This window comes from Budorcas taxicolor, chromosome 13 (assembly GCF_023091745.1).
Source record: "Budorcas taxicolor isolate Tak-1 chromosome 13, Takin1.1, whole genome shotgun sequence".
In the NCBI taxonomy this organism is placed as follows: Eukaryota; Metazoa; Chordata; class Mammalia; order Artiodactyla; family Bovidae; genus Budorcas; species Budorcas taxicolor.
Genome location: NC_068922.1, coordinates 63,166,634 through 63,189,635, shown reverse-complemented (window position 1 = coordinate 63,189,635; position 23,002 = coordinate 63,166,634). Strand labels below are relative to the sequence as shown.

At 47.4% G+C, this 23,002-nt stretch overlaps 1 protein-coding gene across 1 annotated transcript in view; it reads right to left on the bottom strand.

The window, feature by feature from the left end:
• Window positions 1-8,192: 8,192 nt before the first annotated feature.
• Window positions 8,193-23,002, bottom strand: part of CHMP4B (charged multivesicular body protein 4B) — a 46,180-nt gene continuing 31,370 nt past the window's right edge. Inside the window, exons 2-5 of the mRNA XM_052650706.1 lie at window positions 13,402-13,579; window positions 11,468-11,582; window positions 9,623-9,749; window positions 8,193-8,443 (exon numbers count right to left, since the gene is read on the bottom strand). Coding sequence (XP_052506666.1) covers window positions 8,379-8,443; window positions 9,623-9,749; window positions 11,468-11,582; window positions 13,402-13,579 — 485 coding nt within the window. The 3' untranslated portion in view covers window positions 8,193-8,378. The remainder of the gene's footprint in view (window positions 8,444-9,622; window positions 9,750-11,467; window positions 11,583-13,401; window positions 13,580-23,002) is intronic.

Below are 23,002 nucleotides of genomic sequence, written 5' to 3'. Positions count from 1 at the left end.
AACACAGTTCAAACGCATCAGTTCTTCGGCGCTCAGCCTTGTTCACAGTCCAACTCTCACATCCATACATGACCACTGGAAAAACCATAGCCTTGACTAGGCAGACCTTAGTCGGCAAAGTAATGTCTCTGCTTTTGAATATACTATCTAGGTTGGTCATAACTTTTCTTCCAAGGAGTAAGCACCTTTTAATTTCATGGCTGCAGTCAGCATGTGCAGTGATTTTGGAGCCCAAAAAGATAACGTCTGACATTGTTTCCACTGTTTCCCCATCTATTTCCCATGAAGTGATGGGACCGGATGCCATGATCTTCGTTTTCTGAATGTTGAGCTTTAAGCCAACTTTTTCACTCTGCTCTTTCACTTTCATCAAGAGGCTTTTTAGTTCCTCTTCACTTCTGCCATAAAGGTGGTGTCATCTGCATATCTGAGGTTATTGATATTTCTCCTGGCAATCTTGATTCCAGCTTGTGTTTCTTCCAGTCCAGCGTTTCTCATGATGTACTCTGCATAGAAGTTAAATAAGCAGGGTGACAATATACAGCCTTAAAGCACTCTTTTTCCTATTTGGAACCAGTCTGTTGTTCCATGTCCAGTTCTAACTGTTGCTTCCTGACCTGCATACAGATTTCTCAAGAGGCAGGTCAGGTGGTCTGGTATTCCCATCTCTTTCAGAATTTTCCACAGTTTATTGTGATCCACACAGTCAAAGGCTTTGGCATAGTCAATAAAGCAGAAATAGATGTTTTTCTGGAACTCTCTTGCTTTTTTCATGATCCAGTGGATATTGGCAATTTGCTCTCTGGTTCCTCTGCCTTTTCTAAAACCAGCTTGAACACAGGGAGTTCATGGTTCACGTATTGCTGAAGCCTGGCTTGGAGAATTTTGAGCATGACTTGACTAGAATGTGAGATGAGTGCAATTGTGCAGTAGTTTGAGCATTCTTTGGCGTTGCCTTTCTTTGGAATTGGAATGAAAACTGACCTTTTCCAGTCCTGTGGCCACTGCTGAGTTTTCCAAACTTGCTGGCATGTTGAGTGCGGCACTTTCACAGCGTCATCTTTCAGGATTTGAAACAGCTCAACTGGAATTCCATTACTTCCACTAGCTTTGTTCATAGTGATGCTTTCTAAGGCCCACTTGACTTCACATTCCAAGATGTCTGGCTCTAGATTAGTGATCACATCATCATGATTATCTGGGTCATGAAGATCTTTTTTGTACAGTTCTTCCGTGTATTCTTGCCACCTCTTCTTAATATCTTCTGCTTCTGTTAGGTCCAGACCATTTCTGTCCCTTATCGAGCCCATCTTTGCATGAAATGTTCCCTTGGTATCTCTAATTTTCTTGAAGAGATCTTTAGTGTTTGCCATTCTGTTGTTTTCCTCTATTTCTTTGCATTGATCGCTGAAGAAGGCTTTCTAATCTCTTCTTGCTATTCTTTGAAACTCTGCATTCGGATGCTTATATCTTTCCTTTTCTCCTTTGCTTTTCGCCTCTCTTCTTTTCACAGCTATTTGTAAGGCCTCCCCAGACAGCCATTTTGCTTTTTTGCATTTCTTTTCCATGGGGATGGTCTTGATCCCTGTCTTCTGTACAGTGTCACGAACCTCATTCCATAGTTCATCAGGCACTCTGTCTATCAGATCTAGGTCCTTAAATCTATTTCTCACTTCCACTGTATAATCATAAGGGGTTTGATTTAGGTCATACCTGAACGGTCTAGCGGTTTTCCCTACTTTTTTCAATTTAAGTCTGAATTTGGCAATAAGGAGTTCATGATCTGAGCCTCAGTCAGCTCCTGGTCTTGTTTTTGTTGACTGTATAGAGCTTCTCCATCTTTGGCTGCAAAGAATATAATCAATCTGATTTCGGTGTTGACCATCTGGTGATGTCCATGTGTAGAGTCTTCTCTTGTGTTGTTGGAAGAGGGTGTTTGCTATGACCAGTGCGTTTTCTTGGCAAAACTCTATTAGTCTTTGCCCTGCTTCATTCCACATTCCAAGGCCAAATTTGCCTGTTACTCCAGGTGTTTCTTGGCTTCCTACTTTTGCATTCCAGTCCCTTATAATGAAAAGGACATCTTTTTGGGGTGTTAGTTCTAAAAGGTCTTGTAGGTCTTCATAAAACCGTTCAACTTCAGTTTCTTCAGCATTTCTGGTTGGGGCATAGACTTGGATAACTGTGATATTGAATGGTTTGCCTTGGAGACGAACAGAGATCATTCTGTCGTTTTTGAGATTGCATCCAAGTACTGCATTTCGGACTCTCTTGTTGACCATGATGGCTATTCCATTTCTTCTGAGGAATTCCTGCCCGCAATAGTACATATAATGGTTATCTGAGTTAAATTCACCCATTCCAGTCCATTTTAGTTTGCTGATTCCTAGAATGTCGACGTTCACCCTTGCCATCTCCTGTTTGACCACTTCCAATTTGCCTTGATTCATGGACCTGACATTCCAGGTTCCTATGCAATATTGCTCTTTACAGCATCGGATCTTGCTTCTATCACCAGCCACATCCACAGCTGGGTATTGTTTTTGCTTTGGCTCCATCCCTTCATTCTTTCTGGAGTTATTTCTCCACTGATTTCCAGTAGCATATTGGGCACCTAATGACCTGGGGAGTTCCTCTTTCGGTATCCTATCATTTTGCCTTTTAATACTGTTCATGGGCTTCTCAAGGCAAGAATAGTGAAGTGGCTTGCCATTTCCTTCTCTAGTGTGTATATGTCAGTCCCAATCTCCCAATTTATCCTTCCCCACATCCAGTGCTCTATTAGAACTAATCCTGCCCTCATCAGGAGGTGGAGTCCAATTCCCCTCCCCTTGAAACTGGATGAGTCTGCAACTCATATAACCAGTAAAACACAGCAGCGTGACTTCACATGACTTCTAAGGCTAGGTCATAAAGGTGATAAATACACCATCAACAATACTGGCTGGGACCATCAATTTTAGAGCCCTGACCTTGGACAACACCAAGGCCTGCATGCTGTGAGGAGGCTCGAGCCACATGGAGAAGCCATGTGTTCTTGCTGAGCCCCCAGGGGAGGTCCCAGCCCACAACCCACACCCATAGCCACACATACCATGCAACTGAAGAGGTCTCCATATGTTCCAACTGCTGACGTCACCAGCCTTCTGGGGCTTGGGAGGGGAGGCGCTAATTACCACGGAACAGAGAGAAGTCATACCCTCTGGTTCCTTTCTGAGTTTCTGAACACAGAATCTGTGAGCATAAGGAAATAGTTGCATTTCACAACTAAGTTTCAGGGTGGTTTATGTGAAGCAATAGGTAAGCAGAACTGCCATAGTGTATACCATAGTGTCTTTGTCCACGCTTTCTGCGAGGGAACCAAGTGACCCCCATGTGCTGCCCAAGCAGAGGAGGGAGAGAAGGAAACCAAGGTAGTACCCGTGAGATGGTTTGGGGAAAAAAGGTCAGGCCTTTGCATGGGAAGGGGAAACCAGCCCCAAAGGAGTCCCATCTTCAAAGCCCCTGTGGGAACCTACTTTGTAGCTCAAAGAACTCTACTACTGCTCTGTGGTGACCTACGTGGGAAGGAAATCCACTCAAAAAAGAAGGGATATGTGTATTCGTACAGCTGATTCACTTTGCTGGACAGTAGAAACTAATACAACATTGTAAAGCAAATATACTCCAATAAAAATTAATTTTAAAAAAGCCCATTGGGGAAGGAGTGAGGAGCCCAACTCTACTGTATGACTCTGACCCACAGCTCCATTCCAGGTCAGCTGGATGATTCCAGATCCTGTTGCCTGTGGCCTTTCTACTCTCAGCAGGATTTCCAAGAGAGTTGGCCTCCTCTTTGGGCCTCAGCACTTGATCACATTCAGAGCTGGCACCTTCTAAGGGAGACAGGAGTCTGTGAACCTAGCCCTCCCCCACCACCACAGCAGGGAAGGGCTTGGGGCTGGATTCTCATGGCTCTGCTGCTCACCAGCTCAGTGACCTGGGCCCCCAGTCACTTTATCCCTCTGAACCTGTTTTCTCAGCTGTAAAATAGGGCAGTGAGTGGTTCACCCCTGAAACAGTTCTTGTGTGAATTAAATGAGATGAGATGAAGGCAGATTAAGCGCCTGATCTTAGTAAATGTTCGCTTAATGTTTGCCATTCTTTTGAGACTGTTCTTGTTGAAAACCAAAGTCCAGGCAAGTAACATCACTGTGAGCAAGAGTACACACCGCTGCTTTCTCCTGCTGTGGCCTACATTGCCCTGTGGGAATTTGGGCCCAGGTTAGCCAGAGCCTCACAGAAATCTAGCCTGGGCTTGGTGCAGAGCCTGGGCTGCAGGACCCAAAGATTTATGTGTCTCTCCCAGCTCCATCTGCTTCCTCTGTTTACTAGGTAAGGTCAGAATGCAGCTTAGCAGGAAGGAGGGAAGCTCTTTCTGCAAGGTGGGTACCCAGGGCAGACGGGAAGAGATCTGGTTGGGGAGACAGGGACTCAAGCTCAGCCTGTACTTACTATGGGAATTGACGTACCTTGGCACCTCAGTTTCCTTATCTGTCATTCATTGAATAAATACTTATCAAAGGTCTATTGATTCTGTGTCATTGTCCCGCTCAGACCCACGAGCAAGCCCAAGATGGCCTCCAGGCCTTTGCATGTGCTGTTGAAAATTATCCTCCTAGTTCCAAGTCTTTCACAACTTTTCCCTTGCTGCGTCCTTAGCACCCCTCAATCTTGGTTGAGAGAGCACTTCTTCCCACAAGCCCTCCTCGGTCGGATGCCTCCTTTTCTAAAAATTCTGACCACATCCCAGGGCACATGGGACCTTAGTTCCCTGACTAGGGATTGAACCCATGCCCCCTGCATTGGAAGGTGGTGTCTTAACCACTGGACTGCCAAAGTCTTGTCTCCTTCTTAACTGGTTTCACTGTATGGATTATCCAGCCTGTGGTAGCAATAATGATGAGGAGGAGGATGGCAATGGCCTAATTTCCTCACCAAGAGCCTTGTGAGAGCTGGCACAAGGCTGCCCAAAATACAGATGTTGGGTAAATGGCCTTCATAGGACAAGAAACTCATTAGCTGCTTCTGTCGCTTATTAGCATGGAACCAGAAGCTTCTCTAAGCCATAGTTTTCACTTTTAGCAAATGGGGCTCATAATAACCTGTTCTTCCCACCGCTTTCCACCTCACAGAGCTGCCAAAGCCCTGATGGGTGCTTTGCAGGCCTTGACCTCACAGCTGTGTGAGGCACCATCGTGCACTGAATAGTGTCCCCCAAACTAATGTCCACCTGGAACAACTCTACAATGTCACTTTGCTTGGAAATGGGGGTCGTTGCAGATGTAATTAAGGATCAAGATGAGATCACATTGAATTAGGTACCCTAACACATAATGAGAGGTGTCTTTATAAGTGACAGAAAAGGACACACAGACAGGGAAGAAGGTCATGTGAAGATGGAGGTAGAGACTGAAGTGATGGAGCTACAAGCCAAGGAATGCTAGGAGCTCCCTGAGGATAGAAGGGGCGAGGAAGGGTCCTCCCTACTAGGAGCTCCCTGAGGATAGAAGGGGCGAGGAAGGGTCCTCCCTACTAGGCCTCTGGAGTGTGGCCCTGCTGATACCTCGATTTTGTACTTATGACCTCTTGAACTGTAAGAGAATAAATTTCTATAGTTTTAAAGTAACTGTGCACTCAATAAATATTTGTTGAGTAAATTTTGAATGGTTAAGTCAATGTCTTTACTGTTTGTACCAGTTGAAATCTTCTGTAGTTTATAGCCAAGGAATCCTGACACAGTCACTTCTCTCTCCATCCTGAGAACATCCAGAGAACAGGAAGGGGACTGGGCATTACTGAACACAGCATCCTACAGGCCTGGCACAAAGCCCACATCAAGTAGGAATAAGTAGGAATAAGTTTCTCACAGGGGCCCCAGACACTGCCCAGGAATTAGCTTCGGGCCTGCCGGAGCTGGATGCTTGGGTCTGCCAGCTCCCCTCTCCAAATCCCAGGGTGAGATGCCCCTGAAGCAGCTGATGAGAAAAGTGTAATGTCCACTGTGCATTTCCCACATCAGATGATGCCTGCCGAACACCAGCTGCAGGCTGAGAAGGGGGCATCTGGCAGCAATCACTGCCATTAGATTCTTCTTAAGGTGGAAAGAACTTCTGAGAACACCGTAGGCAACATCCACTCGAGCCATAAATCCTCAAGCCACCACGGTGAAGTCCCGATTCCAAGTGTGGCAGCTTGGGTGGAGGAGCAGGGCAGGAATAGCTTTGCAGACGGGACATCTGAAATGATTTGGTCCGGCCTGGCTGTTTCACAGGCGGGAAAATGACATTCAGGGCAGGTGGGCAGCTTGCCACAGGGCACCCAGTGAGCAACAGCATGTTTAACTGTGAACTCAGGTTGGGTGTTTTTTATGACTGTTTAATTTTTTAATTTAAGTATAGTTGATTTACAATGTTGTGTAAATTTCTGCTGTAAAGTGACTCATTCACACATATATATACATTTCTTTATTCTTTTCCATTATAGTTTACCCCAGGATACTGTGCCACCCGGTATATCCCATATGTACGTACACTGCACGTGCTATACAGCATATGCTATGCAGAGACCCCTGTGCTATACGTAGGACCTGGTTTATCAGGTTGGTTTCAGTCTCAAAAGGTGTAGGGATGGGCACTGGAAGGGGATCCTCAATTCTGCCAATTTGCACGCAGAATAAAGGATTAATGTGCATAGGTCAACTTTTTTGAAGGAGGGGGTCCAGTGTTTACCAGGTTCTTTTTCGATTGATTGATTTTTGGCTGGGCTGGGTCTTCATTGCTGCATGGGCTTTCCTCTAGCTGGGGCGAGCGGGGGGCTACTCTCTAGCTGCGGTGTGCAGACTTCTCACTGCGGTGGCTTCCCTCGTTGCGGAGCCCAGGCTCCAGAGCACAGACTCAATAGTTGGGGTGCACGGGCTTAGCTGCTCCGCAGCATGTGGGATTTCCCCGGACCGAAGATCGAACCCGTGTTTCCCGCACTGGCAGGTGGATTCTTTATCACTGAGCCATCAGGCAAACCCTTCATCAGATTCTTAAGACAGTGTAAGACTACAGAAAACCAGAGACAGTGGAAGAGGCCGGGCCAAAATCACAGGGCAGGTCACAGCGGACCCGAGACAAGCATCTGTGCCCTCAATTCTCGGTCATTGCCCTACATCTTCCACCCCACAGGAAAGGCTATTTCCTTCAATAGACAGATGGGCCTCATCAGTGGGCACACCAATGCTTCGAACAGGTGGAGGGTCTGTGGTTCTGCGGGCACTGCCCGTGGACGCTGACAGAGAAGAACTAGAGAAGACTGGAGCCCCACAAGCACCAGCTACTCCTGAACTGTGCCCAGGGGTTCCCCAAACAAGGTGAGGGCTTCTGGAACCTAAACATGTTTCCAGTAAGACACACTCTGCTCTTGGTTGATTGTTGATACACATCATGCTTGGGTCTTCCATGTTTCCAGACTCCCCTGGACACCACACTGGCCTGGAAAAGGTCACCTCCCAAAGCCAATGATAGATTGATTAAACACAAAGGCAAAGTATGAAAATTAATCGAGATATTTAATAGACAGTGCAAACCATAATTTCATCTGAATATAAATGTATGCACGTTTCCAATGGGTTATCTATCAGTTATCACAAACAGCAACAAGGACCTTAGAGCTATGTTAGAAAAATGTATAGCTGGAATTTAACTCAATCTCACACACTCTCAAGAGAACACCATCCATTTCAAATCAGTGTCACAAACTCCAGAAAGACCAGGGGAGTGGGAGTGAGGAGTGGCCCAGAGTGGGGAACACAGGGGCCAGTACACAGGTGATGGACAGAAATACAGCTCTCGAGGAAACCAAAATAGATGCATTATTACAGCTAAGGACAAGGAAAAGCCTATGGCTTTTAAAAAACGACTCTTCTGCCAGTACCATACACGTCTTACAAAGAGATGTGCGACAAGTCAGCTGACTTAAAAGGACAGAGGCTACATTTTCAGGTCATTTTGACTGCAAACGGTCGACCCTTGCCATTGAGGTTCAGCAGTGGAGTTAGCGTAGTCCAGAAGCTCAATGTTGGATTTGCAAATACAGTTTATTTTACAGAAATTCAACATTATAAACAGCAGGCACCTCCCACCCACCCCTCCCCACCCCCTCCCCCCAACCTGTCCCGCTGGGTGCAGACCATGCTATGCGGAGTGAGCAGTGATGCAGCCCTACTGCTTTGGAGGGAGATTTGAGAGCGATGGAACCTGCCTGCACCACGTCCGGCCTGCCCCGCACACACACGTGCCTGCCCGCCACGCAGGCCACCAGAGTCTGTCTGGGCCCAGCCCGCACTGGACTGGTTAAATGGTTCCAGCCCAGGTCTCTAATTCCTTCATGTCGTCGTCTTCCTCTTCCTTCTTCTTGGCTGTATGAGGACAGAAAAGGCTGTTTAAGAAGGCTGGTCGCTGCGTTCTCCACACATTCTGGCTGGATGCCAGGGCTGCGCTACCCCGTGTCTACAAAACGGCCCTGCCCGTGCAGCCCGCCGCATCTCCAGGCTATCAGCAGACTGCCTCTCTGTGCCTAAAAGCTGCAACGCAGAACTCCAGATAACCAGGCAGAGCTTCTCCAGCACCTCCCCTTCCCAACGCCAGAGCGAGACGAAATAGGGAGGATTCAACACTGAGTCCATCAGGATCCACGCATGGCCTCTGGCCAGAGCATCTAACGTGGGGAAGAGTGGGAAGAACCCAGAAGAGCTCTAGTCTAAGCCACTCCTCTCCACCTCAAGGGCCTAAGCCGCCTCTCCACCACAGGCAGTTGGCTGGACAGCTTTCAGACCTGCACCCCACCCCTGGCAGCTGACTTAACCAGAGGCGCCACTTCCCCTTGACCTATGGGGGGATGAGAGGACAGAGCTTGGTCACACCCTGCTCCCTGGGTTCTCTCTCCATGCCAAATCAAGCTGCTTCACCTTTCCTAGAAGTTCTGGGTGGAATACTTCTACCCAAAGGTAAAATAACGGGGGAGGAGGGGCTCAAAGAAGGAAATGAAGGTTTTATAGAACGAGGTCTCTAAAAAACCCAAAGCTGTTTCGGCTACCTATAAGCCCCAGCTGTGCACTGCACAAGATACCAGACGGGAAGAAAGAGCTGTCCTGGACGTAAACTCTCACCTTGTTTGGTGACAACAGGGACAGCAATTCTAGAATAGTGGTTCTCAACTGGATGAGATGTCTCCCCTCCCCCACCCCCACAGCCCCCAGACATCTTGGAAAATCCGGTGACATGTTTGGTTGTCAAAACCTGGGGAGGCGGATGCCACTGACATCTAGAGGGCAGAGGCCATGGGTGCTGCTCACCATCCAGAGGGCACAGCACAGGGCCCCTCCCAGTCCCCACTAAAAGAATGGTTTGGCTGTGTCAACAGCGCCAAGGTTAGGAGACAAGGGAAGAGCGGGTGGCACTGTCTTCAGGGCTGTCACAACAGATGCCACCTGGCTCTCAACTCTGGGCCACTCAGGACCCACACAAGCCAGCCGACCCCAGGATCACCGACCCCACGGGTAGTGGCTGTGTCATGACCGTGGATAAGAAGCACTCACCGGGTTTTGACGGTAGGGATATAGAGGGAACATTCGGTAGAGGAACTGTTTCCGGTCCACTGATTTCCAGCAAATTCTTGTCTAGTTCCTCCTGTTCTAGTTCTTCTAATTCTGCCATGAGCTCATCCTGGGAAAAGCAAACAAAAATGAGAGCAACACCCTGAGGAACCCCAGCCCCTCCTGGGGTGCCTCCTACCCGACGGCTCAGGGGCCACACATCCCTTCTGAGGTCAGGGCAGATGGACTCCAAGTGCACACTCTGTGACTCATCCTGAACACACTCCCACTGGTGAACGGAGCACACTATCGAGCAATTACTGACGTCTACGTGGGGTCCCTGCACCAGGCAGGGAGCATCTTGACAAAAGGGATCGTATGTTTTCATTTCTCTCTCTCTCTCAGAACTGGGTGCACTGAGTGAATGTTCAGGAATGTCTGCTGAATTGAAATGAACTTGACTAGTCCATCGAACTCCAGTCTGAAAACATGGAAACCCTGGTGCTGGGAGCCAAAGGTAAGAGCTACAGGCTGCTTTATCAGCTATATGGCAGCAATCAGCACAAAGAATTAGGTTCAGTGGAGAGGCCCTGACCTTCAGTGGACTCAAATCTAAAGCAGAATGAGGTACAGAGCCTGTAACTGTATTTTAAAAACCTAAGAGCTTCAACATTCAGAAAACCAAGATCATGGCATCTGGTCCCATCACTTCATGGGAAATAGATGGGGAAACAGTGGAAACAGTGTTAGACTTTATTTTTTGGGCTCCAAAATCACTGCAGATGGTGACTGCAGCCATGAAATTAAAAGACGCTTACTCCTTGGAAGAAAAGTTATAACCAACCTAGATAGTATATTCAACAGCAGAGACATTACTTTGCCGACTAAGGTCCGTCTAGTCAAGGCTATGGTTTTTCCTGTGGTCATGTATGGATGTGAGAGTTAGACTGTGAAGAAGGCTGAGCGCCGAAGAATTGATGCGTTTGAACTGTGTTGTTGGAGAAGACTCTTGAGATTCCCTTGGACTGCAAGGAGATCCAACCAGTCCATTCTGCAGGAGATCAACCCTGGGATTTCTTTGGAAGAAATGATGCTAAAGCTGAAGCTCCAGTACTTTGGTCACCTCATGCAAAGCGTTGACTCACTGGAAAAGACCCTGATGCTGGGAGGGACTGAGGGCAGGAGGAGAAGGGGACGACCGAGGATGAGATGGCTGGATGGCATCACGGACTCGATGGACTTGAGTCTGAGTGACCTCCGGGAGTTGGTGATGGACAGGGAGGCCTGGTGTGCTGCAATTCATGGGGTCGTAAAGAGTCGGACACGACTGAGCGACTGAACTGAACTGAACTGAAGAGCTTCAAGGTTCCAATTGCTATGGCAGAAATTGGTAGGTGACCAAGTTCCAGATGAATCCTTCAGGGATCAGATGCAAACATTCCTTCCTTGGTTTCACCTTTATCTCCCAGCAGAGCTGTCTGAGGGCGAACCCCATAAATTCCTCAGGGCATGGTGACCTCGGCTGCCCCTGCTCTGAGCTCAGGGGCCCACCACGGAAAGGTGCAGTGTCACTGCTTGCTGAAACCAGTATTGACCTGAAGTCTGCTGAGATGTCCTGACAAAGGTTCCTTTACTCCACCTTCGCTCCCCCAAAACTGAAAGCATCTCTCAAAACCCAGAATTCGGGAGGGTGCACGCCACACCTTGTGTCTACGTTCAGGTTTCTGGAGGGAGGAGACCTGGTGATTTCCACACCACATACCCCCTGCTGGAGAGGACTCAAGTGCACATCAGAGGCAGCCCGGGCACCAGCTGAGAAGCTGGTGTGGTCAGCACAAAGCCACTCACCTCATCAAACTCTTCTCCAAACCCTACAGGTTTTGAAATAGCTGTTGAAATCTCTTCTGCAAGTTCCTGCTGGTCAGCAATGTCCTGCATTAACTCATCAACTTTATCGATGTCCCTTTAAATGAAACAAGCGTTGTGTTAGTCTATGTACAGAGGGTCTGTGAGGCAGAAACAAGGATCTGCTGCCCGGCCCCAGCCCCACAATCACTCATTCTGAGGAATTCCATTTTTTTTGGGGGGGGGGGGGGTGCTGTGCTGAGTGGCATGTGGAATCTTAGTTCCCTGACCAGGTATCGAACCCAAGCCCCCTGCAGTGGAAGCACGGAGTCTTAACCATTGGACCACCAGGGAAGTCTTGCCGAATTCCTTTTTTGTCTTTGTCTTCTTCCCCCTCTTTTAAACTAGAGAATCACAGAATCAAGAGGACAAAAGCATCCTTAGACATCACGCAGTCTAACACCCCGAGGAAATAAAGCTGGCAAAGTTAGATGCCATCGTGAGAGTCTCTTATGCAAGCTGGTAAACACATTAGATGAGACCGTGGGACTTGGGAACTCCTGGATCAATAGCTCTTCAAGTTCAAGGGCAACTCTGCACAGTGATAGGTAAAATCACAAATCCTACAACAGAACCATGCAACGTGACCAGCCCTTCCCATCTACACAAATCTACTATGGCTCCTGCACGAGGCCCCAAAGGAAGGGCAAACAATGCAGGTTATTCCCTATGCGCTGTCACTAACGCCAACAGACTTACAGTCAGTCAGTATCACATACACACGTGTATCTCCAAGCACGGTATTCACTAAGAGGTGCTGTGGAGAACACAGCCATGAAGGGGACACGCACCTCACTCAGGAAGCTCAGTCTGATGAACATCCCCTCAGACAGTAGCTCAGTCATCTGAAGGCTACTTTTCCTGCAATCCCACACTTTTAGGGCAGGGATCAGCAAGCTTTTCCCATAAAGGGCCAAAGAGTAATAAATGTTTTAGAATCGGTGGGCCACACGATCTCGGTTGCAAAAATTCAAGCCTGCTGTGTGCCACAAAAGCAGCCACAGATGGTATGTATTAAGGGACACAACTGTGTTTCAGTAAAATTTTATTTACAGAAATTGGCAGCAGGGGACTTGCCTGGGGCCCACAGGCCACATTCTGCCAACCCCTGTTTTAGAGCATGGCTGAGGACCCAAAAGGAAGCAAAAAGGGGCTCCCAGCACCCCCACATATATGATGCCAAGCTCAAGCACTAAAACAAACGCAGAATTCTGTTCTGTTTGGGAGAAGTCCTCATTTGGGGCTTAATGTTAACCTGGCCTTTAATTACAAATGTAACAGCTCAGTTATCTGGTTTCTTCAGCCACAGAATGTGAGAAGTAGCCACATAAAGGAAGGAAGGCGGAGGTCAAGAACACTTGTCAATATGAGAGCCAAAGCCCAAGAGTGATGGGGAGGGAAAATTCCATCAAAAACAGACCCAGGAAGAGAAAGAGCTAAAGCCCTCAAATGTACCACACCTTTCAGGGCCCCTGACAGCTTCAGGAGAAAGTCACGGGAACTGATTCTAATCCCAGTTCTATCCAAGATCCCCCATAACCCAGGGCAAGTCACCTCCCCTCCCTGGGACAAACTTCTCCACCTAGATGATCAGAGGCCTGGGTAAGAGAACCTTCTAAGAAGCCAAAGCTTTCCAGCTTAAAACTCTACATTCATTCCAATAACCCTGAATTACTCAGAAAACAGTTTCATTCCATGAGATCTGCTTCTGGGGGCAGCAGGGCACCATAATCCATTTCAGAGGAGTTCCAGAAAAGATGAAAATCAGAACAAACTTGGGTGCCTGAATGGATGAGTCAAGGGGTCTGGGGCTGAGGCTTGCACGGCCAGCACCGCCCTTTCACGTGTGCCCCCCTCCACCAGCGGGCGCCACATACATGTTGTCGTGGGCCGCCTTCATGGCCTTGGCGGCATAGCCCATGTTCTTGAGCACCTCGGTGTTGGTGTTGGCATTCTCCAGGGCCTCTCGCTGGAACTCGATTGTTGACAGCGTGCCGTCGATCTGCGCCAGCTGCTTTTCATATCTCTTCTTGCGCTTCAGGGCCTGGAGTGCCGCTGCATGAGGGGAAGAAAACACGGTTTCAGAGAGCCCGGACACAGGGTAGCGTCCTAGAGTTCACTGAGTCGTCTTCCTAATTGGGATGGATGCACTTCAGTTTCTGCTTTCACTACAACAGAGAGCTAATACTCTCTTCTCCACAAACAGCATATTCAATATTCTGAGAAAACTATACAAAATTCACATTCTTCAAAATGCAGTCAGGCACTAAGCCAAAGTTCACACTCTCTGGTAACCACACGCATAAATCAAAGCATGGAAGGCACCCCAAACAAGAGACTGCTTTGAAGTCAAACTGCCTTAGGTTGAAACCCCAGCTCTCAGCCTCAGTGAGCTGCTGAGCCTCCCTGATAGGTTGATATGAATGAGATAACATATATGCAAACACTTAGCACAACATTTAACATAGTGGGCACCCCCAAAAACCCTCTAATTATTACAAAGCAGCTTTAAAGTATCATTTTATGTCAACTAAATTACAAAATACTAAATAATGACTATAGCAAATACTGGATCATTTGGGGTTAAAATGCTATCTCACACACAGCCCACACTGTAAATTGTTATAGTGCTTCTGAAAAGTAACATGGCAACACATAGCAACAGCCATAATGTTGTTCCTGCCCTCCGACCCAGTAATTTCCTTCTGGAAATGTATTCAATAAGAGCAAAGGCCCCATGCCTGAAGATGGTAACTACAGCATTCTCTATCATAGAAAGGACTGAGCAACTGAAATAAAGACAGAATTCCCTGTCAGGGCCTCATCTAGAGTCTGACCACTGGGTCAAATCAATGCCACCACCTCTCTTGGCCTCCCAGCGTGTTAAGGCTGCAGCAATCACCTTGTTTTAAGATCCAGTCAGGGTGAGCACTTTGATCAAGGTGAACTGGTAACAGAGCAAGGGCCAAACCACATCTCCCTACTCAAAGCCCAAGTTTCCCTCTCCTTACTATTTTAGTTTCCCTCTTTACACTGAAAAGTATCAGCTAAGCATAAAGCTCAGGAAGGAGGCTCTGCACAGACTCAAGCAGAAGGAATGACGGGTCAGGGAAGCTGCCTGGCGCCTGCCTTGGCCTGAACAGCACTAGCCTCACATATATATGTAGACACATACACACTCATGCACTTGTGCCCACTGTGTCCCCAAGCTCTGCACCAGAGCCACCCCCTGCAGGCTGTTGGCCACGGCCAATCTCCTCCCCAACAGGGCCGTGGTTTCTCCACATGTCACCTGAATTGGTCCTGTACTCCTTCCACTAAAGTGCCCTGTGAGCCTAGGACTGCCCCCTGAAAACCATCTGCCAAGGGAAAAGGGCCTTGGCTTGCATGTAAGCAATCCTTAAGTCCACAGTTCTTCCAAAAGCAGCAGACAAACCCCCCAGGAAAATTCCTCCAGCCAAAGGATAAAGCAGGCTAAAGAAACACTGCAAAAAATCCAAAGAACAATGAAATGTGCCTCATTAAAAGCTGAAAAGCCATTCCACTTGTTACTTCTCTGATCCTGGTGTGAATGGTCAGAACGGCCTATGACATCAAGAAATTCAACCTGCAGTCACATCTAGGCGTCCCCAAGACCCTTTACTGAGCACCTGCACCTTCTGCTAGTACTAAGCCATGCCTGCCAAGTAATTACCTCACAACAGCAACCCTTTAAAGTAGAAATGACCACTGTTTATCAGAGGAGTAGACCGGTTCAGAGAGGTAATTCAGGTTACCAGGTGGTAGTCGGCAGAGAGTAGATTAAGCCAGGTATGGAACTCCACAGTCATGGGCTCCCACGCTAACTGCTATGCCCCCCACTGAACAAACCAGGCAGGATCTTGCCACGGAGGCACAGTCCAGTCTAGTAGGGAGTGTCAAAGGAACTGGAGGATCACAGAAGAGGGAACACAAACCCAGTCATGTCATTCCTTTGCTTAAGAACCCTCAACCGCTCCCTCTGCCCGCAGGACAAAGCCTCTGTGTGGTTTAACAAGGCCGGCAATGGACTTGGATGCTCGCCTTGAACCAGGTTCTGGAAGCCCCAGCCCCAAGTTCGGATCCCTTTGCCACTGACCATCGAGGCACAGGGACGATACCCTAGGCGAGTCCTGTTGTACAAGCAGTCAGGGCCTGGCGTTGCTTCCTCCTGACTCCCCGGTGCTGAAACTGATTCAGACACACCCCAATCAACAAGCGATTCTCGAACCTTCTCAGGTCAACACTCCACACGCGCCCCCTTCCCAGGCCCTCCTCAGCCGCCCTCACTACCCTCGCATAGCCCAGCCTAGAACTTGTTCATCAGCTGAGATTTAACAGGTGTTCTGAGTGCCTGCTGTGTAATACCATCCGCTTCCTCATTTAATCCTCCCGCAAAGTCCTGGGGCACAGATCAGACAGATCAGAAAGGTGGAGTGGCTCAACCACGTCAGCCAGCTGGTATGAGAGGAGCAGAGGGCTCAACTACTGGCCTGTGTGAACCCCCAGGTCCCTGCTTCCCACACAGCCTCCGGACGATGGTAAGTGACACAGGGACAGTTCTTAAGAACAAAGAGCGAGATGACATCTGCCCTGCTTCTCAGTGTCCTGAGTACAGTAGGAGCCGTGATTTTACAGTCAGCTGTGTTCTGATTTTTTGTTAATTTTATTTATTTATTTTATTTTATTTATTTATTTTTTTACTTTATTTTACTTTACAATACTGTATTGGTTTTGCCATACATTGACATGAATCCACCACGGGTGTACATGCGTTCCCAAACATGAACCCCCCTCCCACCTCCCTCCCCATAACATCTCTCTGGGTCATCACCGTGCACCAGCCCCAAGCATGCTGTATCCTGCGTCGGACACAGACTGACGATTCGATTCTTACATGATAGTATACATGTTACAATGCCATTCTCCTAAAACCAAATTTATTCTTTCCCTGTTAACATCACAGCATATTTAGAACTGCTTTACCTTTTTCTCTAATACATTTTCAATTGGCAGGGACTCCTTGCAAGCCAGTCTTCCATTTCTCTGATCTGCACCCCACTGCTAAAATCTCCTAGGCAATAAATTATCTGGAAGCAAATACCCAAACATATCAGGGGGGTAAGCCAGAGACCCCCACGAATGAAATAATGTTTGTATTATGCATCTTTACAAGCCATCATCCAGCATAATGCCTGGTACACACTGCTTAATTATATTAAACTGAATCTCCAATTTCATCTATTTTAAGTTCTTCATATATTCTCTGCAGGGTTCCTCATATGGGGTACACCCGTATTTTATCTCCTGTGAACCTCTGATTGAACAGAGAAAAGATAACATCTCATTGAAACAGTGGCTAAAACAGTCATCTGGCAGGATTCTTTCCCTGCGTTTGTCCTGACCCATGAAACAGGAACTTTGGCAAGTGCCTGCCCTTCCCCTCTGTCCTTGCCAAGAGGTGTGCCTGAAAGGAGGAAAAGGTTCTGAGCTGGAAGCCTCTAGGGCTCCCCCTCAAACCTGCAGGGTTCACAGGATCTCTTCGCCTCTTTGCACAGAAATCTCCAAAATGGTTTCTGGCAGAGACAGTGCATTTTTTTACCCTAACCTAACTCCTGTTCCATTTCTCAACTAGTTGAGAACCCTAAAAAGAAAGGGTATGTGATTAATTTCCCCCTCCATACATGGTTCACCAGCAGAGTAACCTTGAAATGAGACATGGGGCCAGTCTTTGGGCTGCAAGACTATGTGTAAACATAAATATTCACAGCACTTGACCCAGCCCTCCTTCACCATCTACCCCATGTCTAAACGTGCGGTACAGTGATGAAGTATAACTCAGGGCAAAATAAATGAGTAACATGCCATACTTCCTGCACACCGTTCCACTTCAAGTAAACATTCTCCACTCCAAGCTTATTGCTGACCACAAAAATTTGCTTCTATAGAGCAAAAGCATAAAGGGTCAGACTCAATGTTTTACATATGTCTTGCCTTACTTATACTTCTCCAAATTCCTGAGTTAAAAAAACAAGTACTGAGTTCTCATTATGAGGTTTTAAAAAATGTAATCATGTGAGGTAATACACGGTAACTAAGTATATTTTGATAATTATTTCACAATATACACATATATTAAACCATTAGGTTGTGCACCTAAAAATAACAATGTTATATGTCAATTATATCTCAATAAAACTGGGGTAAAAGGGGAAAAAAGGATAAAAACAAGTACGGGGAGTTGTTAAGGTTAACATCCAAACCAAATATTCAAAGAAGAGGTGTCCAAATAGACCCCTTTTCTGCCAAAGAACCCCCACCCCATGTCATTCATAAACACGATGCTTTAATGACTGAAATCTAACCCAGGCCAACAGAAGTTTAAAAGGATGCTTTTAGCTGGAAAAAAATAGTCCTTGGAATCTCCATATTTAATTATGCCTTTGCTGGTTCCAAGAGAGTAATTACAGCAGCAATTACAGAATCTAATAACCAGCTTTATTGGCTCTGAAAGCTGAAGCAAAAACAACTCCAACCATGTTGAAATAAACATTGGTCTCCAGACAGTTGCTTCATTAGACACTCTAAAGACAGCTATTTGAAGAAAAAATACAGAAGAGATACCCAAAGAAGCACAGATCAGTGGAAAAGGCATTCACCCAGGACAAGAAAGTCCTTCTGCAAGGTATCTGTTAGTGACTGGACAGAAATCACTTTCAAAGAACACATCAGTTCAACACAACTACCAGATGGGATGCTCCTTTCTCCTCGACAAAGGCAGACACAACTTCTCTTTGAAGAGCTGCCAAGGAGGGAAAGTCTGTCTGCCCTGATCTGGGGGCATTCAGAACAGGGGCCATTAGCCCCTAGTATCTCAACAGATGCTAAGATGTCATAACTGTATACTAATGACTGAGATTAGTACACAGAGATTCAGGCATTGGGGAGAGGGAGGGTGCGGTGACATCCTCTCACTGAATGAATGATGATGTTTAGAGTCCTTTCAAAGACTTAAGATTCTACAACTGAATTCATGCAGCAGAAGGTCCAGGAGCTGGGAGAGGAGGAGAGGGCTGGTCCTTGCCCACTCTCAGCAGGAAGTGCATAGAAAACACAAACATAAAACGTTAGCTACACACATAATGCTAAGTGAGAATTCTGAAGAACCCTCAGCAGCTCAGTCATGGCAGGGCTACTGGTGGGCAGCGAGTTGGTGAAGCTGCAGACACCCTGCCTTGCCCACCTCCAGCAATTAGTCAGATGCTCACTCCCTGCTCTTTTTGGCCATAAGTAAACCTCATATGTTCAAGGTACCCTCAGCCAAGAGAAGCACACCCGGCCCTCAAGCCACTAGCTGCTTTGCTGGGGTTACCTGTCATCTGCCCTGTGTATGAGGGCAAGAAAAGACCCAAGTCAAAACTACAAGATCACCAATGTCAAAGAAACCATCCTCCTGGAGGGATGGTTATTTGTACATATCCATGGCACTGGATGTCCACCAAATCCTGACCAAGTAAGAGTTACAATCTTAGCATCAAAGGCTGAGGGGGGCTGAAGGACTCTCAGAGACCCTAAAGTCCAATCTATTTCATTAGAAACTGAGAAAAAACAATGCCCAGAACAGGTGACATAGCCTGCCAGGACCCCACAGTGAGTTAGAGGAAGAATCAGGACTAGAACCCAGGTCTGCAGCCCAGGGCTCTTTATACCACCTCAACTCTGTTATCTCCAAGGTAAGTAATTATAAATAAACCAGCAGTTCACTTGCCATTAGGAAAACAGTCTCCTAATGCTCTTTCAGCCAATCTCAAACTCTCTCTTTTGCAAACTCCATTAAAAGCTCACACTAATGCATAAAAGAACCAGGAAGCTACCCAATATGCTTTCCTAAGTCCCCAGATGGAAGAAAAAGAAAAACGAATGGAAAAGAGGTGCTGTTTTTCCAGAGGACATTCCCTAGAACAGGTGCCCGCAGCTTCAGAAGGCAGGGGTGGGCTGGGCTCTCAGTTCTCTATTTTGTATAAAGGTGGCAGGAACCTACAGAAAGGGCTTCCAAACCAAAAAGCAGCTTTAAGCCTAGACAGTCGGACTTGTGCTCACCGTTACTCAGCGTCCCAGGCTCACCTGCAGAAGCAGAGGGCCTCATCCCGCCACAGCCTTGGAACACGGTCCCTGACAGGCCGTGTTTACCCCCCACAGCTGGAGCGTTCAGGCTGGAGGTGCAGACGGCATTTTTCAGAGCTGCCTCCTTCTCTGTGATCTATCTCCCAGTTCCCCTAATTTGCTCTCCGTGGCCTGGAGCTAACGCACTCCATTTAGCGAGGGTAAAGTAAGTGCTTGTGTATGACCAGGAAAGCGGAATCCGAAACCCTGCTGACTTCATCAGCAAACACACAGGGAGTACAGCACTCCTCATGAGGGAAAACGCGAGAGAGAAAGGAAAAAGCCCCTTATCTGTTAACATGGATGAAGCTGAGAGAAATAAGCCCCCCCTCAATTAACAATCTAACAGAATGACGAACGGCTCCAAAATCATTTAAACAACACACAGGATGTATGTTCTGTAAAAGGAAGGCGAAGGCAAGATAAGACAAGCTCATATAAGCCCAGGAAATGCAAGGTCACATCAAATTACAATGGTCACTAAGGGAGTCCCAGTAGTCCAGCTGTGAGTTTCAGCTCCACTATCAAGTAAACCCTAAGCAAATCACTTAACCTCATTAATCCTCAGATAATAATAAACTCACCTCACGGTTACTGTGAGGATGAAAACACATTTGTGAAGCTCCTGGCACTGGGCCAGACGTGTACATGTTTAGTCCATGTTGGTCGCTGGTATTACTAACTGCAGGACTTCTCAGAGCCTATCTCAGTAGAAAAAGAATCAATACCATTATGACTCCCTGCCCTCCGCCCCAAAAACAGCTTGGGAAATAAAACAGTTTCAAGCCACCTTGATGATGCAGCCAACACAAACATCAACAACCTTGGCTGACTCGTACCAGCACCGAGGCACAGAGGAAAGAGCACAGGGCTTGGTGTCAGAATCCTGGCCGCGGGTAACTTATTTCACCTCTTCATCAAACAGTAATAAACAGGAGCAATATGGCTACCCGAAGGACAGGTAAGAAAGATGAATCCCTCTGAAACTACTCGAGGGACTTCCCTGGTGGTCCCGTGGCTAAGACTCCTCGCTCCCCACACAGGGGTCTGGATTCAATCCCTGGTCAGGGAACTAGATCCCACGTGCAACAATTACGAGTTAGTGCGGCGCAAGAAAGGCGGAATATCCCCCGTGCTGTAACTAAGATCTGGTGCAAACAAATAAGCATTTTTTAAAAAAAGAAAAGGAAATGCTTGACAAATGTGAGCATTCTCTCCATCTTGCCCATTTTTTCCTCATCGGCTCCCCTCTCTCCTTGCCTGTGTCCTGAATTCTCTGAGGAGCTCTATATCTTCGTGTCCTTCCCCCAGCCCAGCATGTCTCTTTGAGAAAGAGCATACAGCTGTGGCCCAGTGGAGAGAGAGACGTAACAGCAGCTAACACTTCTGAGAGGTTTCTTGGCTGCCAGGCACCATGGCTTATGCTTTATGTGTTGACTGGCCTCCCCGCAAAAAACTTACGCTATGTGGTAGGTACAGCAGTGTCCCATCTCAGGATCAGGAATTGAGGCTCAAAGGGTTTATCGCCTGCTAGAGTTATAGTTAAGCAGTGGCAAGCATGGGGTCAGAGCCAGGCAGCCTATCTGCAGAGGGCATGTTTTTACTCCACGGAGGAAAGTCGACCCTGCTCCAGCTGGCCTGTTCCTGCCTGAGTCTGGGGATCTGAGCGCCTCTGTGCCTCCTCTCCCAACTGAGGCTCCAAGCCAGCAGTCTGGCACCAAGGGGCAGCTCAGTCTGCCCAGAAACTCTCGACTAATTGGTAATCCATGCAAGCAGGCAGTAAACGCCTCTGACTAAAATAAAAAAGAAAAAAAATTTTCTAGTGGATTTTAAATTGGCTAGACGTACACGTGATAAAACACAACCATTTAGTCGGCCCCTCTGCATTTAGGATGACAGTTCTACATAGTCAGGGAGTTTGTAGTTAAAGAATAAACGCCTTCTCTCCTTGTGCCTGCCCTGTCTCTTTGCTAGACCACAAGGTTCTCAAGGGTGGAATCTGCATCTCTGAGGCCATAACAGCACTGAGATAAAGGGAGCAGGGGGCACTCCAAAATGCCCGGTCATTTCTTCTGAGGCCAGTGGGCTGAGCCCTCTGTCTTCTCACTCTGTAATGGCCTCCAGATCTTTTCCAAGACCTAAACTGACCTTCCCTCTTTTTCTAGAAGACCCAGAGGCCACAGCTATAAGAACTTGGAAAGGCTTCTCAAATTCCTGTCACTTGCTCACTTTTTTTGTCCATGTTAACTAATCCCCATTGGAATGCCTAGAACTTTAAAATCAAAGGGTCCAGGACTTGTCTGGCAGTCATTAAGACTCTGTGCTTCCACTGTAATCCCTGGCTGAGGTCAATCCCTGGTTGGGGAACTAAGATCCCACATGCCACATGGCATGGCTGAAGAAACATACACACACACACACACACAGACACACACACACAAAACCCAAGGGGTCTGGGGCTTGTTTAAGGGACAATGAGCCTAGGACCTCCCTGTGACTATATAAGGAAGTGACAGAGAACCACAGTTAACAGCAGATTATTCCAGAGTGGGCCAGTCTGAGCAGCCAGGGCCCTAGGAGGAAAAGGAAATGGCCAAGGGGACTCGGGCTCACCCAGGGGAATAGTGCAAAGGCCTGTGTGGCTCTGTCCTCTTGTTCCCGAAAGGGCAGATGATGGCTTCCCCTGGTTCTGCTTAAGCTGGGTTCAACTCGGGAAGGAAGAAGAGATGTTTCACTTCCCACAAACAGCAGGCATCTAGGAATTACTTCTTTGTGATAAGGGAACTCAAGGCCAGGCTGAGGCCCTAGGATCCCAGGAAGGAAAGTGATCTGCCCTTGGTTACTGAGGGCCACAGTCAGATAACCTATGTTCTGGGATTTAAGGCCAGACTCTTTCCTGTATGGCACCAGGTCACAGAACTTCCTTTAAACAATTATCAGAGACTAAAATTGCACACACATACAGCCCACAGATTTGTCTTAGTTGTACCATGTCTTAATGCGTAAATCTGATTTGAATGCACATTTCACACAAAAGTCCCGATTTCTGGCTTCCTTTGAAAATGTAGATTATCTGGCAACACAGCCCACACTGCTGTCTGGCAACAATCGAGTGGAGCCAAGTAGTAGCCGTCCTTTTAGAAGGGGCACATACTGACCTCAGAATCCACCACGACGCACCACCTTAAACCTGACCACACCGTAACATCTTAGTTCTGGAGGACAATCTGTTGCCTTCGGCCAGGTGGCACCAGTGGTAACGAATCCAGCTGCCAGTGCAGGAGATATAGGAGACGT